This window comes from Trichoderma evansii, assembly GCF_050947405.1.
Source record: "Trichoderma evansii strain SZMC 28006 chromosome Unknown GGI43scaffold_4, whole genome shotgun sequence".
Taxonomy (NCBI): domain Eukaryota; kingdom Fungi; phylum Ascomycota; class Sordariomycetes; order Hypocreales; family Hypocreaceae; genus Trichoderma; species Trichoderma evansii.
The window spans coordinates 73531-91883 of record NW_028145202.1 but is presented as its reverse complement, the minus strand read 5'-3'; the positions used below and the strand labels follow the sequence as shown (position 1 = coordinate 91883).

Genomic DNA, 18353 nt, shown 5'->3' with positions numbered 1-18353 from the left:
TCACGCACTGATCCTTCCTCTAAGTAGCAGTAGGAACACTTCGTCGTACTAGTGGCATCTCACGCGGCAGAGAGTGCTATCCCCACCTACTCGTAGACCACGCAAATACTTAAGAGCCCATCCTGGACTGGAAGCCGGCTCTCCCCTGGTTTCTGATAGACTGAAAAAAAGCTACGAGTGTCTCCCTAGCAGCTCGTAAGCCGGACATCATATTGAGCCAGCCCTTTACAAGCATTGATCCGAACTTGCCACGAGGCCCATAGGGTATTATCGATATCACTCATCATGCAGCCTCCATTGCCCTCTGCGACGCCAACTTGGCGCAATGATACGTATGCAGCTATTTCGCCCTCGAAGCCTGAGCTCAGCGCTTCCGGGAAAACAGTCGTTATCACTGGCGCAGTAAGTCAAGTCTGAGGTTTCTGTTTCAGTTGCGTTATATTCCGTGGCCAAACCCCCAGCCACCACTTGCTACAGTACTTGTGCCATTCAGCTAGCATCCAGTAACCATATGACGATCCTCCCCACTTAACCACACGCATGTCAGCCATGCCAGACAGGGGCCCCGTATCTGGTGCTAGAATGGTGCAATTGCTGGGGGCGAAAAATCCTCCACCCTGCTACTAGCTCCATGTATGCTAAGCTTTTGCATCTAAAAGGGCACCGGTATTGGACGAGAAACCGCCATAGCGTTTGCAGCTGCCGGAGCTTCGCATGTTGCTTTGCTGGGACGAAACAGTGACTCGCTAAAGCAAACAGCCTCTGCATTGCCCTCTTCTGTTTCGAGATCGTCCCATGTGGTTGATGTCACACAGGAGGATGCTTTGGCTCAGGTGGCCAAGGCAATTGGAAAATGGGACGTGCTTGTCCTAGGTGCCGGCTATGTATCTTCGCCGTCTACTATCGCAGCCTCTAACTTCAAAGAGTTCTGGCAGAGCTTCGAGGTAATGTTGCTCTTCTATAACTCTCATGGTAGCAGCAAGAGGATATGTTATACTGACTGGTTTCTTTTTTCTCCTCTCAAATTAGACTAACACAAAGGGAACCTATGCATCACTTCATGCTTTCTTGCCTACGGCCAACGCTACCCAAGCGTCGGTTGTGGCGCTGACCACGGGCACTACGGCCCTTCCGGCATCTATGGTGCCGGGCCTATCCGCTTACATGTCTTCGAAACTCGCACAGACGAAACTTATTGAGTTCCTAGCTCTCGAACACCCTAATCTATTCGCCGCGACTTTGCATCCAGGAATGGTCGAGACTGGAATCTTTACCAAAAGCGGTGCCTCGGCAGACAGCCTCCCGATGGACAAAGGTACGCGACAAGCTTCTCGTATTTACTTTTCTTTGTTTCCCAGGAGTTTTGGGACCTGAGTCTAGAACATTTATCTAACATTATGATGCTGGCAGTTCAACTTCCGGCTCACTTCACTGTCTGGCTGACAAGCCCTGAGGCGTCCTTCCTAAACGGTCGCTCGGTCTGGGCGAACTGGGATGTAGATGAGCTTAAGGCAAAGAAAGACTCTATTCAACAGGGTCAACTCTTTACTGCTGGTATCAATGGCTGGCCATTTGCTCCATGAAATATTTCTAGCTAGGTATGCAGCAGCAATAGTTTAAATTGAAGTTCGAATTTTAACCTGAGTTCAACTGGTAGTCATGTACCGTAGAATCTATAACGGAATTGGTTGCAGAGGCAATTACAGAATTGATTGTAAAACTTAGTGGTATCTTCTCATAATCAAGCTGTATAGTAAAATTACATAATGTACGTTGCTCTATGTATTGCTAGCCCTTATCTCAAATTGTAATTTCAAGGTACCTGGATTAGATGTAAATTGATCTCTTACCGTTTCCAGGGCGCTAAGGCTATTATCCCCTGGTGCAGCGCGGAAACGATAGTTCTTCAAGATCCTTGCCAACACGTACTTCATGGTATCCAAAGCCAGGGTTTTCCCAAGGCAGCTGTGGTGGCCAGTGCCAAATGGTGCATAGGCCGCCGGGTTAAGAACCATTTCGGGATGAGTGGTCCAGCGCTCAGGGATAAACTCAGCGGTCCGCTCAAAACAGTCCTCAACTATAACCCCAATTATATCAGCACAAGCTCTTGTGTTAATTTGATCGTTCGGCGAATGAAAAAGAAAAGAAAAGAAATGACAAAGCAAAGAGAGCCGGGGGAAAAAGGAGCTGAGAAAAAGAAAAGAAAAAATTAAAAGGAAGGGTTAAAAAGAAATACATAAATAGTAACGGAGGGGATAAAAAGAAAATAAAAATAAAAATAAAAGGAAAGAGAAAACTTACGTCTTTGAATTGTATATCGGGGAGCAACAATAGTGGTGTGAGGAGGAATAAACTTTCCACCAATGGTAAGGCCACTGGCAGACGTCTTTCGATTGCCGCCTGTCAGAAGTGCAGGATGCAAACGAAGTGCTTCCTTTATAACAGCATTGAGATGTGGAAGGTTGACGAGAGTCTTGAGATCTAAAACATCGACATCTTTAAGTTCTTCGTAAATCTGATTCGCGTGCTCCGGATGTTTGCCGAGCTCACAGAGTACGGCAATTAGAGCAACTGCGGTTGGTTCACTAGATCATTTCAAGTTATTAGAACTTCTTACTGGACTTGTGTACTGTTGGTATATCTCACCTTCCAGCCACAATTGCTAGTAAGCTATCTCCCGCTGCCCAAAGAAATTTGTCGTCATCAAACGCTCCTCGGTCTTCGGAGTCTTTCTCCATCAGGTAGTACGCCAAATCTTGCGATTGGTTAGAGCTACCATTTGCGAGCCTGTCCCTCATTTGTGACTGGCACCATGCCATTATGTCAAACCAGTCTTTCAGGACACTAATCCGCGGGGCAAGGTCGAAAGCGATATGTACGAGCCATGGCAATGGACTTAATGGGCCCAGCAGAGAAAGAGCACGCTGTAGACGGACAATGATGTGGTGCCATTTCTGGGTCTCCAGCATGCCAAAAGATTTGCTGAAAACAAATTCGCCCATGATGTCAAAGCCAAACCAGAGAAGAAGATTTCGCATGTCCGTTACTTTCCCAGATTTTGCATCCGCCTCGATGCACTGGTCAAGTTTATCGACATACTTAAGGATTTTGGCTTCATGCTCCAAAAGTGCTACAAAGAATATTAGTATAAATAACGCAGTAGCAGTATATGATGAGAAAACCAACCTTTTGTTGTAAAGCCGCTGTTCCATTCACGGCGACGTGCTGCATGGAGTGGTTTATATCGCGTTGTGACAAGTGACATGCTCGGATGTATAATATCATACCATTCTGCTTTAGCACATTCGGAACGTGGCCCATCAACTGCCATGTAGACATCTGGGTGGAAAACCGTGATCTCGGATGGACCTAGATAGCGGGTAGTTCAGCAATTTACACTTTATTTTTTATCTTTTCCATCTTTTTTAAAAAAAAAAGTGTGAAGAGAGAAGAGACATCGTCTTCGGCGATTCATACCTGTTCTCACAAATGCTCCATACTTTTTGTGCAGATTGTCAAGAACAAGATGGTTTTTCGAGTTCCTTGCTGCCCAAACATGCCATATTTTGGTAACTTTTGCATACCATGGTCCCGGGTAGCCACCTCTGGTTAATGGATGTAGAATGGTTCGATATACGAGAATGCTAGTCACAAGGCCGGCCAAGTATCCGTAGCCCCAAGTTACAATTCCTTGAAAAATATCTCCTGCGAGAGACTCTTTCAAAGTGTTTGCCAATATAGGGAATGCAATATATAGAGCACAAAATTGGAGGAATATTTGAGGAGCCTGAATGTGCCATTCACCCCAGATGAAGACGGTGACGTGGACAACGATACCCGATAAACAGCCCACGACTATGAGAAGAGCTTCCCCATGGGCGCGGAAAAATTCAAGTGCTTCCATTATGGATTGATCAGTCACTCAATTGTCATGATTATCGAAGGTCTATCTGGACAAATGCAAAAGATATAAAAAGGCAGGTGTATTTTATGACCTAAAATTCGCCTGATACAAAGCGTCGGTATAGCCCGAGCTCTCTAGCCCGAATTTTCAAAGGAGGTGTGTGGGAGTAGTACATGTAGTATTGTATGTGTACGGAGAATATTCACCCTACAGACTAGCCGACCTTCTTCTTACGGCAATCCGGAGGGTTAACGATATTTTAGCATGGATTTATCCTTTAAAGGGGACCATATACCAAAAGTCGAAAATGCTAGACCAGTATGCTAAATGATTCTGACAGCGTGCCTGATATACACGGCCCGCAGCCGCGGCACTTTGTTCTCCACACAGCAGCCATAACTTAGTACAAAGCGGCCAATTCTATCTCTTTCTATGATAAGCTGACTAGAGTTAAGCGAGAAGCTACTGCAGTGAGTGTACCTGTATGTAGTTGCTAATTCTTTACTAGCTCAGTTACTGTGGCTGAATCTATGATAAAAAAAGAAGACGAGACATAGCACAGCAGTTTTGCAATTGACAACCAACATGATGTTGAATTACGTCCGTCTAGTTTCAGATACCTCTGCTACTAGCTAATTTCATAACCTTGCTTCGCATCATCCCATAAATCCACCGATATAGCCCGGACGCTTTTTGTTTACTCATAATTTGTTATTTTGAGCCTTTTGTTCCGTCTGTTGGTTACAGTATACTAGTGGATCCTGCTGATAGGAGAACTCGCTAGACAGCTGCATGTTGGTAATGCGCATAGTCACAGAGTAGTAGCGCTTGTACTCGTGGTGTGACAGGCAATGACACGGCATATAGTAGGCTGACAGCATGAAGATAAAAGGTGCCGGCGGAAGTTTAGGGATCCGACTTGTAGATCTTTGTGATATTGGCCCATCTCGTAAACATGAAAACTAAAAGTAGAATACTACTGCGGAGTACAGTACCTTGATAGCTGCCAAGTTGAGCTACGCTTTCTGACTGATCTACGGGGTACGGCCAGAGCGTCCCTAGATGCGGCTAGTATCTCCTAGCCTGGCAGGGCTCATATTACTCCGCAGATACTATATGGGTCCCATGCAGACGCTATTGTCAAATCCCAGAATATGATAGAATATCGACACGCTTAACGCACGGCCAATCATAGACGCAAGCTAAGCCTCGTTGACGCAATTTGTAACCTCGACTTCGCAGCTGGCCTTACGAGTTGCGTTTCCCCTGTCGTACATACCCGCTAGTATGTACCCATACAACTTCATACATCAGATGAAGTTGCATGCAGCTATCACTTGACTACAAATAGTATATAATTGTTGGTCATTGAATAGGCTGTGTCTGTGCGGCTACAAGGATCATACAGCCTTCAGGATCATGCAACCACTTCTATAGTGGCGGAGGTAAGCTATCTGCAATACTAGCGTCAGAATAGATGAGACGAATGCAGGAGGAATGGCCGAGCTTTGTCTCTTCGCAGAAACATCACTCCGCCAACATCCGCTCAAGTTGGAGGTAAAGAGCAACCGTCTAACTCCGTGAAAGCCGTAGCTCGAAATAGCTATCCGTAGAAGCTGCTATTTCTTCTGCAAACTTCTGGCCGACACGAAAAAACACTTTCTCAATCATCTTAGACACCACACCTATCCAAATCAAAATGTCTAGCTACGACTACATCATTGTTGGGGGCGGAACTGCAGGCTTAGTGCTCGCCGCACGTCTGACTGAAGATTCGTCAAAGCGGGTCCTTGTCCTAGAGGCAGGCGAGGATCTTACCGCGGATGCACGTTTGTCGGTTCCCGCTATGTGGCCGACGCTGCTGAATACAGATGCAGACTGGAAGTTCAAGACAGTCCCTCAGGTAAGAGCTGAGCGGCCACTAACAATTACTTGCTACTGACCAAAATCACATCAGGCTGGCTTCAATAATCGTGAAATTGCATTCCCACAAGGTCGACTCCTTGGTGGCTCAAGCGCTCTCAATGGCCTTTCATTTACACTCACAACCAAGGCCAACGTAGACGCCTGGGCCAAGCTTGGAAACCCCGGCTGGGACTGGGCGAGCTTTTCCAAATCACAGGCTAAATCGTACACTTTGACCTCCGGGCCGGCTGCAGGTACCAGTGGCTCTGGACCACTCCAGCTGAGCTTCCCAAAGGATACAGACAATCAATGGCCCAAAACCTGGCAGCAGACTATAGCCACCCTGGGATTCACCAAAGACGGTAATCCCTACACCGACCAGACCTGTGGACCAATATTTGTTGCCGATACTATTCATCCAGCCACAAAGACCAGGAGCTACGCCGGAAATGCGTATCTTGAGCCTGCTCGTGACCGAGAGAATCTTACCATTGTGACGAAAGCTGCCGTTGAAAAGATTCTATTCACCAAAAACGGCGATGCTGTCACAGCCGAGGGCATCCGGTATACCAAGGATGGTGCAGATCATACTGCTACCGGCGCTGAGATTATTCTTACAGCGGGCACAATTAACACCCCCAAGATTCTTGAGCTGTCTGGGGTTGGTGATGCGCGCCTCTTGACTAAATTGGGCATTGAGGTTGTCATCGACAATCCTAATGTTGGAGAGAATTTGCAGAACCACCCGTTGTGTGGTCTTAGTTTCCAGGCTCTCGATAGCGAGGAGACAATGGATGGCCTCGCACGCCAGGATCCGACGGCTCTTCAAGCTGCCATGGTCGCTTATGGGCAGCAACTGGGTCCATTTGCAAGAAGTGGCACCAATGCCGCAGCTCAACTCCCATTCCCGGACATTCAGTCCGCCGAAGGGAAGGCTGAAGTTGAGAAGCTTATTGCGAAGTACATTGCCCCTGGCAGCGGCGGAAACACTTCCTTTGCGGAAGCCCAAGCCGACTTTGTGCGCTCGGTTCTCACTTCCACCGAGGAGCCTTCAGGCTACTTCATGTCATTCCCAGGCTATGCGTCGTTCAACCAAGATGGAACAATGGCACCTCCACCGGCGGGAACCGAAAAGTATTTCTCCATTGCCTTAATGCTTACGCACCCACTTTCACGAGGATCTACCCATATCAAGTCTGCTTCGTCGACATCGACTGAGCTGGACATTGATCCTCGGTACTTTTCTCATCCGTTGGATATCGAGGTTCTTGCGCGGCATCTCCGTTTCATTGAGTCCATCGCCAAAGCCGAGCCGTTGGTCAGCCACCTCCAAGTTGGTGGGAAGAGGAACACGGCAGCAGAATCTGCCAGAAACTTTTTGGCCGCGGAGACCGGCCTCGAACAAGCTAAAGATTACCTGCGTCAAACTACAGTGGGCGCACACCACTTCACTGGAACTTGTTCCATGATGGCTAAAGAGCTGGGGGGTGTAGTAGACTCCAAGCTCCGACTTTACGGATGCCCGAACCTGCGCGTTGCCGATGCCAGCATAATCCCGCTGACTCCAAAGGCTAATCCTCAAGCGACTGTGTATGGTGTGGCCGAGCATGCTGCAAGCATTATCAAGGGTGAGCTCTAGAGCATTAGTACTGGTGCTAGCAATTTGTATGTAGACTTATACAAGAAGAGCCGTTAGATCCGGCAAATGAAGATGATCTGAACATGCTTGAAGTGCAAGTCCCGTACAATACTGCTTCATATCACATAGTTTTGAGTTCTGCTAGCCGTTTTGATCTGAGAGTGCATCTGCAACCCACTGCCATAGGCGCGCGAGCCGCATAGAGAAGCTTCCCTGGAGTATCTTTGAAACACCCCCGGAGCACCCCTGTCAATAATTAAAAGTACCGAGCACCAGGATATGTAATACCAGATAAGAATGCCTTTGCACACAATAGCTCCACTCTAAACACCGCCATGCCAGACAAGGGACGGCGCGGTACTCACCCGTCAAGTGCTAGCGGTATTAGTTCAACCACAAGCGTGTACTAGTAACAGCTTACTTCGGAGGGATGATCATCTTTCATGATGCTGGATAGTAGCTAGTGCCGGTATCGTGGGCCATACAGCATAGCCTTCCAAAATAGAACAGCAGTACAGTTGGCCTGTTTAGTTAATAAGTACGCAAAGCAAACTATATCAAAAATGAAAAGTACCTGGGTTATATTTGCGCAATGTTGTCATTTTTGCCTAATTTAGTATAGAAAATAAGCTCTGCGGCGCGGGTAGCGGTTATATGTTGCGTCTTCCGTAACATTGTGAAGTTGATGAGAGGGTGTGAAAGTAGTGGGCGAGTCCAACCACTCCACAACGTGTTCCCTCGCTGCCAAAGAACAGACGAAAATTAGATGGCAATATGATTAGACTTGTTGTAAAATGCTACCAAGACTAGAATTCTCTAATGTAAGCATTGTTAAGTAACATGGCCGAGAAAGGGAGCAAGGCCGTCCTGTGACACACTCAAAGTATGCCTTGCTCCATGGTGGAAGTATATACTCAGAGATTTATCTCTCGGATATGCCATCTATATTTCTCACTCTCCTACTGAATTAAAGTCGGCAAATGAGATTGTCAAAACCTTTCGATTTTTGTTCAGTTTTACCAAATCATCAAGATCTTGATCACTGGCTCCTTCACAATGGAAAAGGTTCAGGATATCGTATATCCCAATGGGAGGCGTCAGCTTACCGCTTTCTCTGCAATCTTTTACATTCCGTACCTGATCTGGGAGTTTACAGAAAGTAACTTTCCAACATTCGTCATCCCAAACACAACGTTTGGGATGTTGGGAGCTCTGGCAGCCTTCCATCTTGCTGATGGACAAGCCCCTTCACTCTGGCAACTGGCTCAAGCGTTCCCCATGGTCATTGCATTCAACTGGTACAATGTCCTGATCTTCGACCTTGCGAACCAACGATCGGAAGAATCTATAAAGGAAGACTTGATAAACAAACCGTGGCGGCCGATACCATCCGGCAAAGTCACCGGAGAGCAGGCCAGGCGGTCTATGCTTGTTGCAGTTCCGATTGCTCTCGCTCTCAACTACTATCTTGGCGTTTGGAGAGAGGGAGTCTTTATACTGATTCTTACATGGCTTTATAACGACCTGAAAGGTGGAGACGAGGTCGTTAGAGATCTGATCATATCCATTGCTTATGGCTTCTTCAACCATGGCTCACTGCAGATTGCGCTCGGGGCACATACGACTGTCAACCAGGGCGGGTTGACATGGATCTCCATCATCAGCGGAATGATCCTTACCACCATGCAGGTGCAAGATCTCAAGGACCAGGACGGAGATCGAACACGGGGACGCTTATCCATACCATTGCTGCTGGGAGAGAAGTTCTCGCGCATTTCTATGGCCGTTTTTGTTGCTGTATGGTCTTTCGTCTGTCCCTTCTTCTGGAAACTTGAGATTTGGGCCTATCCTTTGCCATTGATAGTTGGAGGCGCTGTTGCCGCGAACGTCTTATTGCGACAAACAGTTAAGGCAGATGACCAATCTTGGAAGCTATGGTGCTTTTGGACAATGTGTCTCTATTCTATGCCACTGTTTGCCGCACTGTAACTCGTTTGATAGGAGTTCCATAAGCAAGAACCATTGGCAACTATCTAGTTGTCTAGGCTCTCCCACGACAACTTGTGGAATATTTTCCATATACAGCTACGGAACTCACATTATGACTTCCTCATCATTTAGTAACTTGTTATGGGTCGAAAATTGTACTTGTTAGCGAAAGAGGTTTCATTTATTGCTGTTCTTCTTCTTGTTTGTAACTATAACCTTCTCCCAATTTAATAGAGAGTTTTTTATATATCAATCTGTTATATTTCTGTAGATAGTTATGAGAATAACATTTTTGGATGACAATGCTGGTTTTGCTAGCCATAAACTATTGAGAGTTGTAATGTAACTATTATTCTCACCTCTGTAACTAAAACTGGCATAGAAGATCGGGCACTCCGAGTTTACGTTTCGTACCTATCTCTAGATGGCAAAAGGGGTACAAGTGGCAGATAAGCACGTGTCTGTATTCTCATACCGTACAACGGTCCGAGACGTATGAGGTAAAGATCCAATAGTAAACTTTTACTTCCGCATATCTAGGTACTTCACTGCTTGTATTAAAATCGCTCAAGAGACTTGGTTCGAGACCACAGAATGTAATATAGGCAAGGATATGGATATAGTGCAGTATTAGTGCAAGCCCGTGGCCAATACGACAAGGAACGGAAGTTCTTTCAATGTCAAACACGGGGGCTGCGCGTCTCTGTGCCATTTTCAGGTTCCACTAAGAATCATCTGGAGAAATATGCAATGCAACACTGACTTGGCTTCGTAAGTTGTTCGTAAGTTCGTTGAAAGATACAATGCACATAATACAACAGTGGGATGTAAGCGTAGAGAAGCTAGACTACCTAGTCGTCATTCATCGTCTATTAAGTGACAAGAAGCGGAATGAATTCCAGTAGAGCGCCCAATAGAAGCCTGTCACTAATACACGCAGAAGTGCCTGCATTGCTTTGCGCATAAGCGACTTTCGAATCCGGCCAGTTACCTTCCACTTAAGGCATCCCCCGTGGGTAACGGACAGTCTCACCCTGCCGTACCGCAAAGCAAGGGCTGATATCTCACCGTTGCAACGGCGGGGCGTCATCGTAGCTTGCAGATGGTGTTAGTGCGCAATTCATTACCTGAAAAGCTACCGAGCACGGACGCTAGTATTACATGCGGTTGGCCGACATCACAGCGCAAAACTGTCAAAGTGTTCGGTTGAGCAGGCACCAGTATTATTGAAACTGACAAAGTAGTATTAGAAAATTCACATGATAGGTCGCATAGAAAAAAATTGTCTGCACAATAGATCTACCGTATGTAAGAGTAGCCTTTGTCTGGTAAAAATGCGGGGTTTTCATTCTCATCTAGCCGCTGCACATACTATTCGATGCTTGTAAGCCCAGAAGGAAGAGCTATTAAATGCTATGCCTCTAACTACCGCTTCCTGAATGCCTTTGCACGAGCAAGTTTTGATAAAGAATAGAAACAGCATTTCATACACAGGGGCCGCAAGAGCCCCTATCCAGGCAATGTCAAAGAGCACTATGGCTACTAAGGCAATGGATACAACTGTAAGCTCATAGGCAGAGTAGGACTTATACGCAGTGCGGCCGAGATAGCAATACTAGCATGTGCACCTAACCCATGGCGAGGGTATCTTGTTATGGTACTGAGAAGCACCACTAACTTCAAAACTCAAATCGTATTAGACCTGCTCGCGATGATAGCTTCCAGAACGCACCACATGGAAATCCTACTTAGGAATCCTAACACTACTACAGGAAGTGTGAGCCTGCATTTCACCCCGCATATTATTTCATCTACAAATAAAGCAGTTAGTAAGTGTTGATGGTGGATCAGATATGTAGCACTGTAAGAATTCCGCTTTTAGTATAATGTTAATTCTTTTGAGTATCTCGTTCAATATATTGTTTACTCTTTTGACCAATGTAGTAATCGAGTTTACGACTTTTTGGGTTCTTTCATTTGCTGCTTTCCAGCCTACGCAATGCCTGGATAGCATTTAGACGAATAAGACAAATATGTATAAGCAATTCTAAGAGATATACTATCTGTGTCGTGGTTTATATTAATCTTCCACTCAATTCTTTGAATGTTCGGTATCATTCCCTTATTGAGCCTGCTCTTTTCACCAATCAACCTGGCCTGGTCCCTTGCTCTTGTGGATCATGCTCTAACCCATCTTTCAGCCGTTGCTGATGCAGATCTCCCTGGTTCACCTGAATGGTCGCCAACATGCCTTTTGGTTCGCTCAGTCTCTCCATTTTCACTTGGCATCTGGCCACAACAAAACGACAATGCGCGTGGCATGCCGCATTCCGTCCCAGAATCCAGACTTGAGCAAGCTGAGCAAGCTGAGCAAGCGATGCACCCTCTACACCCATGCCTTGACAATGGCGCGACATGAATGGCCGACCACCTGAACGGTGTGGCTCGACTTAGTTGCTGTATAGCGTTAGTGGACAATCAAAACGTGGTTTCCACATGGCCCCGTCAAGAAGATGCAGACGCAGCTATGACCCTAGCTGCCGGGCTAAGGATCCCTCCCCATGACCCGCAAGCACTCCCTTTTCGTGTCATGGAATATTCCTTGCTTATAATACTTCTTCTCGAGATCTTCTACTCTAGCTACCTTGTAGTCTCTACTATATATTCCAGGTCCAGCCGGCAGCTGTCCCTGTTCAACTCAAGACAGAGGCTCAAAGCAACACATTGAACTCTTATAAAGTTCTCAACATGACTCGGCTTATCTCCTTCTTAGCCATTGTGCCGGCTTTGGTATCTGCGGCTGCCGTCAATACGACTTGTGTCACTGAGCCGAGCTGCCGCTGCTTACCATCAGATCCCTGCTGGCCATCCAAATCAGAGTGGACTGCCTTCAATAAAACAGTAGGGGGCCGACTTATAGCCACAGTTCCTATCGGTAGTGTCTGCCATGATTCTGCCTTTGGCTCCTACAACGCTCAAAAGTGTAATGCATTGAGGTCCGTGTGGGACTATCCTGCCACGCACATCGCGTCTTCCTCCGATCCCATGGCGCCGTTCTTCGCCAACGTCAGCTGTGATCCATTTACAGCACCTAGTGCGCAGTGTGTTATTGGTACCCTTGTCCAATATGCCGTCAATGCTAGCTCTAGCTCCGACTATCTGGCCACCATCAACTTTGCACAACAGAATAACATCCGTCTAGTAATTCGAAACACAGGACATGACTACTACGGCAAGTCCTCAGGGACTGGTGGGTTGGCTCTCTGGACTCATTTTCTCAAGGATATCTCACTCGTCAACTACAAGCAAAGCTACTACACAGGCAAAGCGCTGAAAGTCGGTGCTGGCGTCCAAAACTTTGAAGCCCAAACCTTTGCCCATAATAACGGTCTAATTGTTGTTACTGGAGATGGAGCAACAGTTGGCTATGCAGGAGGCTACAGTCAGGGTGGTGGACATGGACCAGTGGCCAGCAAGTTTGGCCTTGCCGCCGATCAGGTCCTCGAATGGGAGGTCATTACTAGCACCGGCCAGCATCTTGTTGCTACTCCTTCTCAGAACACCGATCTTTACTGGGCTCTCTCTGGCGGTGGTGGTGGAACTTATGCTGCTGTTCTGTCCATGACCGTTCGAGCTTACCCTGATATGCCAAGTTCTGCCGCCAATCTTACAATTACCAACCAGGGAATATCTGATGACGCTTTCTACGCAGCCGTCCAAACATTCCTGACGACACTACCCAGTATTGTTGACACTGGCGCTACCGTTGTTTACCTGCTTGCTTATGGACTGTTCCTTGTACAGCCTGTGAATGCTCCTGGTGTAAGCAAAGCACAGTTGCAGACACTTTTTAACCCTACTCTGAGCTATCTACAGAAGCAAAACATTACTTACGGTAAGTCTTCTTCATTCACCATCATCTCGGTGTGTGTAGGCTATTGAACCGTCGCATGTGAGTCTAATACATTTGATGACAGTCTTCCACATCGACCAATTCTCTACATTTTTGGATAGCTTTAACGCGTACAATCCTCCTCCTAACGTTACTGAATATAATATTGGCGGACGTCTTATCCCACGAACGTTGCTCGAAAGCCAGTCAAGCGCCACTGCTTTGGTAAACGCGTATCGATTCATTAATGAGGCCGGTGCTGTCATCTCTGGTGTGAACATCAACGTCAGTAATGGCACAAAGGTTCCAAATTCCGTCAACTCTGTCTGGCGGTCGTCCATTACAAGCAATGTCATCGGAGTGTAAGTTACCAAATAGCTCACATCACTTGCATGGTTTGCACTTACTTACATTTCTTTACAGTCCATACGATCCGCTTAACTTCCAGAACAACATATACGCCCAAAATAATGTGACAAATGTCCTGATACCTAAGTTGGAGGCTCTGTCACCTATCCAGGGTGCCTACCTGAACGAGGCCAATATGCATCAGCCTAATTTCCAAAGCGTCTTCTATGGTGACAACTACCAGACTCTCAAGTCAATTAAGAACAAATACGATCCGTCAAGCACATTTTACGGTCTTACAGCAGTTGGAAGCGACGACTGGACAGTAGACAGCGTTACTGGGCAACTGTGTCCTGTCTCGTAAGTACATTATTCTGGGGTATATTTCTTCACGTACATAGATAGCTAAGAATATATATTTTAAGATGTTAAACGCGAACTCAAAGTATGAATGATTGGCCCTTTAATTCTATCGCAGATAATTACATCTAAAAAGATTAGTGCAAAATCTGATACAAGCACTCAAAACGTGCAGCGCAAGTTATTTATATACGTCTTTCATAATAATAAATCTCCATGAGTGTTTCATATTATACCCATAGAAGGAAGAAAATACGATTTTAAATGATACAACAAACATTATGAACTAGTTAAACCCGGTTCTGGTTACTTGGTGTCTACAGCTAGGCCTATGTTTCTGCAGCAGGTAAACGTTTCAGTACCTAGGTAGTTTAAGACGGCCAGGCCAGCATCTTTACTCTTTGATCTTATACTAATGTGTTATCTTATGCATAAAATGAAGCTGGCTTTCTTCACTAAATGAATCACTGATCAGGTGGGCGAATTGTAGGGCCGTGAGAAAGGCCAGCAGAAGTAGGCACTTTTTATTGATCCAAGATATCCGTGTTCTTTTTATCTCTCTTTTCCCCTTTTTATTCCTTTTTTGATTCTTTTTGAAGCTATTTATTTACAGAACAGTCTTCTCGATCATCGTGATACCATACTTCTCCTTGAGCTCCTTCATGATGGGATTGTTAATCTTAGCGGTCATAGGAGCCAGGACACCCTTCTCCGACAGCGTTCCATTCAAGACCTGCTTAGCAGCGACAGCAGCAGGCACACCCACGAGCAATGCCATGCTCGAGTAACCCTTGGGGTTGCCGTAGTCGACTAGAGTGGAAGTACGAGTCTCGCGAGAGCCATCTTTGTGCTCGATCTCGAACTTGTGCTGGAGCATGACCATGTCGCGCTCATTCTCCTCATATTGCATCTTCTGCTCGAGAGTGGCGCACAGAGTATCGAGAGAGTTGCCACGAGGAGTGATCTTCTCATCAGAGAAGATGCCAATCCATCGGAGACCAGAGAGGATTCGCTCACGGTCCTCATCAGAGTCGAATTCGGCTCTCGAAACGATGGCAGCTTCCAGGTCCTTGGGCTCGGAAGAAGAGATGCCGAGAACGGCTTTGGTAGCCTCCTTCCAGGCAATAGGGGTCTTGAGGGCTTCGATGGGAGTCTCCTCCAGGAAACCGGTCTGGACAAGAACCTTGATGAACTGGGGGAAGCCCTGGTATCTTAGAGTACCACGGATGATAGTTTCGGCCTCGGGGATGTTATATCGCTCCTTGTAGGGAGTAGAATCACGGTTAGGGTAAGCGACGAAGGAGTATCCTGGCATGATGAAGTAGGGCTTCGCAGTAGCCATGAGATCCTTGGAAGCAATCTCAACAACCTTGCCATTCTGGTAGACCTTAGCAGCGTTTCTCAAGGCGAGTAGGACACCGCGAGAAGACCAAGAGAATTTGTAGCCCAGAGGGTTATCTGAGGCTTCAGGTGCGGGCTAGTATGCAGTTAGCTCTCTGTAACGGAAGTAGGAAGACGTATTAAAATAGTGTTCACTGACAAGTCCGCCACAGTACGAGAGGAAAGAAAGAATTTTGCCGCCGGCCTGGTGGACTTCATCGATGGTCTTGACGGCATCTGAGTAGGTTAGCGCAAAGTAATGATAGCTAGACAAACTGACTTACACAAGTGATCAATACCAGGATCTAATCGGAGAAAGCGACATGGTCAGTTCAGAATCATTTAGGGAGCATAGGTGAGTAAATATAAATACCAAGACCAATCTCATTCATGACAGTGATTCCGGCATCCTTGCACTGCTGGTCCAGCTCCATCATGGCCGGGGAAACGTAGCTCGTAGTCACAACATTCTTCTTGTTTCGAATAGCAGACTCGATGACGGTGGCATGGAAAGTGTAAGGAATCAAGCTGATGACCAAGTCGTGCTTGGCGACCTCGGCATCCAGAGCCTTGGGGTCAGTAACATCGAGCGAAATAGGCGTCGCGAGCTTCACGCCAGCGGAAAGACCCTGAGCAGTCTGGAGGGTTCGGCAGGCTATTCACAATCGGTTAGCGTGTCGAAACAAAGTAGAAAGAAAATCACAAGCTTACCAACAGTGACAGGGATGCCAGCATCAGTCAGGACATCAAGTGTAGGCCCTAATTGATTCTGTTAGCTTTGTTGCGCTCTATAGAGGATAAAGAGCTACGTACGAGTGACGAAGCCCGCGCCGAGCATCAACACAGATCTATCCGCCGCAAACCGGGTCAGCAACGCCAGTCACCGCAGTCAATTTTGTTCCCAGGATAATACGCACTGTTGCGCCATTTTGAATATTGCGATTGTCAATTGTAGAAGCTTGTTGCGCGCTCAATTGGCAGCTATAGTTGTGATAGCTGAGAGTTTATATCAACTAGAGCTCGAGGCCAAATTTTGCACTATAGCGATGTCGGAGCGCGGGGCAGAGTCACGCCGAGAGACTCGAAGCCAATGACAGCATACAGTGCAATTCCTCAATTCTTCGCACCAACGCAGATTAAGTGTACTTTCTGACTAAGCTTAGCAGCGAATCGATCTTGAAGAATTATGTGGATTATCGCGATAAAGCTGCTACGCTAGGGCCATTGCCGATGTGATTGTAAGTCAATTTTCACATACAGTATTGATTCCAGGGTGTATCAAAAAGGATGCCCTTGCCCATTGCATCATTGTTTTTTTTCCTCCCGTGGTGGGGTAGAGCTGCGGGGTGATGGACGTTTATCAAGTGACTTATGTGAGAATTACAAGCACTTATTATACAAGGAAAAACAAAATCTCATAGCACTTCCAGTGGCTGCTGAAAAAAGATTGCTCTTTATCTAAGCTACCTAGAGCCTCCTCACCTTAACGATTCGCGGTAGCCGGTATGACTCATTTTTGCTTTGTTAAGCTCAACGATAATTCGATATGCTTAGGTCCCTGCTTGTATGTTATAACTATCTATATAGACCATGAAGCAAGTGATGTCAAATTCAGTCAAATGCCTTACATCCTTCTTGTCACTCGGGTAAACATATCTCTCCAAGTATCTTCAAATGTTAAAGTTTAATAATAGAAAATTTGATGCTGGCTTTATAACTACATATGTAGCTACCTACCAGTTAAAGAAAATATCTAAATGCCTGCTATTGAACTCATGGATAATTGACTAGCGACGTCAACATAGTTAAAGCCAGCTGAAATTTGAAGAATTGGCTGAAATATGTCTCCAAAAAACAGAATAAAAATGCTCTGGGCGTTCCATAAGTACCCCATATGTAATTTAAGAGTGTAAACTTACCAGTTCCTCTCATACTCACATTAACCGTGGTGCATGTTACTCTCTGGATGCAGGAAGAAGCTGCAAGGACAAATTTTGTGCGTCTAATCTCTGTGCTATATCGTATGATATATTGCGCTACTTTCTTGCTACCCAGCACTTAACTCTGAAAGTATTCGGTAATCATATTGTTTATGGCATGAAGCTCTCTCTTCAAACTTCGATAAGCCCATTGGCCTTTGAGAGGGTGGTTCTGAACCGAGTATTCCTCAGTCATTGGCCCAAAGCCTTACAATACGGCTTGCTTAATACCACCTTTTAGGCCAGGGATCCCTACAATATCTTAGCATGCGCTATGGCCAAGCGCTACAATTGCCGTATCAAGATTACGCTATTTGCCTACTAAAATAGCCAGCTTGTATTAGTCCGCAGTCCACACGAAGACAACTCTCTAGATTTTAGCATTTCATAATGGAGAAACATTTACTCTTCTTGGATTTTAGAGGTCTATACTAGAACATCTGAAACTTTACAGTTCTAAAAACGTATAACAATAAGAATAAAGTATTCATGCCACTTGCCCTGGCCTAACTATGACGCCCGTTGTGAAAACTATGGGGCCAGAGCTGCAATACTTTATTGATCAAGGAATACACCGAACAGCGATGAAACGGTTTGCTCAGCCCGAAGATCACAAACGGCATTACATACTTGAGTTCCTGGATGAGCTCTTTCATGAGCGGCAGGGCCATGTTGGTAGATGGTTAGGCACGCTGAACGCTCCAAATTTGGGAGAGTATTTGGGCTGACAACTAGTATCAGTGGATACATCTATTCATCTTGACATGTAATTGATAGTGGCATGACTTTGTTGGTAAGTTTTACTAGCAATAAGCCAGTCTTTCCAAAATATAACTCTTTTGTACTATTCTACGAGGCATTAACATGCCTTATTTGAGCTATTCACGACCGTTAAGCCAGTCAAAATGAGTAGACCAAGTTGAGAAAATGTCATGTGATAGTATATATAAAGGTTAT

At 46.0% G+C, this 18353-nt stretch overlaps 7 protein-coding genes across 7 annotated transcripts; 5 read left to right on the top strand and 2 right to left on the bottom strand.

Moving 5' to 3' along the window:
• Positions 1–33: 33 nt before the first annotated feature.
• GGI43DRAFT_397333 (SDR family oxidoreductase) lies at positions 34–1644 on the top strand. The gene is made up of 4 exons (XM_083205094.1): positions 34–402; positions 660–944; positions 1030–1315; positions 1411–1644. Exons 1-4 carry the CDS (start codon positions 286–288, stop codon positions 1581–1583), a joined length of 861 nt encoding a protein of 286 aa, XP_083063036.1. The 5' UTR covers positions 34–285; the 3' UTR covers positions 1584–1644.
• Positions 1645–1778: 134 nt separating this feature from the next.
• GGI43DRAFT_432009 (cytochrome P450) lies at positions 1779–3904 on the bottom strand (the record flags this gene model as incomplete). Its single annotated transcript, XM_083209503.1, has 5 exons — positions 1779–2077; positions 2302–2585; positions 2647–3130; positions 3187–3369; positions 3478–3904. The coding sequence occupies 5 exons, from the start codon at positions 3902–3904 to the stop codon at positions 1779–1781; spliced, it is 1677 nt and encodes a 558-aa protein (XP_083063035.1).
• Positions 3905–5358: 1454 nt separating this feature from the next.
• Positions 5359–7532, top strand: GGI43DRAFT_397330 (GMC family oxidoreductase). The gene is made up of 2 exons (XM_083205093.1): positions 5359–5807; positions 5862–7532. Exons 1-2 carry the CDS (start codon positions 5604–5606, stop codon positions 7446–7448), a joined length of 1791 nt encoding a protein of 596 aa, XP_083063034.1. The 5' UTR covers positions 5359–5603; the 3' UTR covers positions 7449–7532.
• A 972-nt stretch (positions 7533–8504) lies between these two features.
• Positions 8505–9437, top strand: GGI43DRAFT_380914 (UbiA family prenyltransferase; the record flags this gene model as incomplete). The annotated part of the gene is made up of 1 exon (XM_083203046.1): positions 8505–9437. One exon carries the CDS (start codon positions 8505–8507, stop codon positions 9435–9437), a length of 933 nt encoding a protein of 310 aa, XP_083063033.1.
• Positions 9438–12185: 2748 nt separating this feature from the next.
• GGI43DRAFT_421072 (uncharacterized protein) lies at positions 12186–14041 on the top strand (the record flags this gene model as incomplete). Its single annotated transcript, XM_083207896.1, has 3 exons — positions 12186–13332; positions 13415–13691; positions 13753–14041. The coding sequence occupies 3 exons, from the start codon at positions 12186–12188 to the stop codon at positions 14039–14041; spliced, it is 1713 nt and encodes a 570-aa protein (XP_083063032.1).
• A 473-nt stretch (positions 14042–14514) lies between these two features.
• GGI43DRAFT_280991 (saccharopine dehydrogenase (NADP+, L-glutamate-forming)) lies at positions 14515–16687 on the bottom strand. The gene is made up of 7 exons (XM_083201227.1): positions 16335–16687; positions 16231–16265; positions 16129–16176; positions 15791–16072; positions 15702–15722; positions 15578–15654; positions 14515–15514 (listed from the first exon to the last, which is right to left on the bottom strand). The coding sequence occupies exons 1-7, from the start codon at positions 16343–16345 to the stop codon at positions 14645–14647; spliced, it is 1344 nt and encodes a 447-aa protein (XP_083063031.1). The 5' UTR covers positions 16346–16687; the 3' UTR covers positions 14515–14644.
• Positions 16688–17811: 1124 nt separating this feature from the next.
• On the top strand, positions 17812–18320 carry GGI43DRAFT_397324 (uncharacterized protein). The gene is made up of 3 exons (XM_083205092.1): positions 17812–18083; positions 18138–18189; positions 18275–18320. Exons 1-2 carry the CDS (start codon positions 17909–17911, stop codon positions 18164–18166), a joined length of 204 nt encoding a protein of 67 aa, XP_083063030.1. The 5' UTR covers positions 17812–17908; the 3' UTR covers positions 18167–18189; positions 18275–18320.
• The last annotated feature ends 33 nt before the right edge of the window (positions 18321–18353 follow it).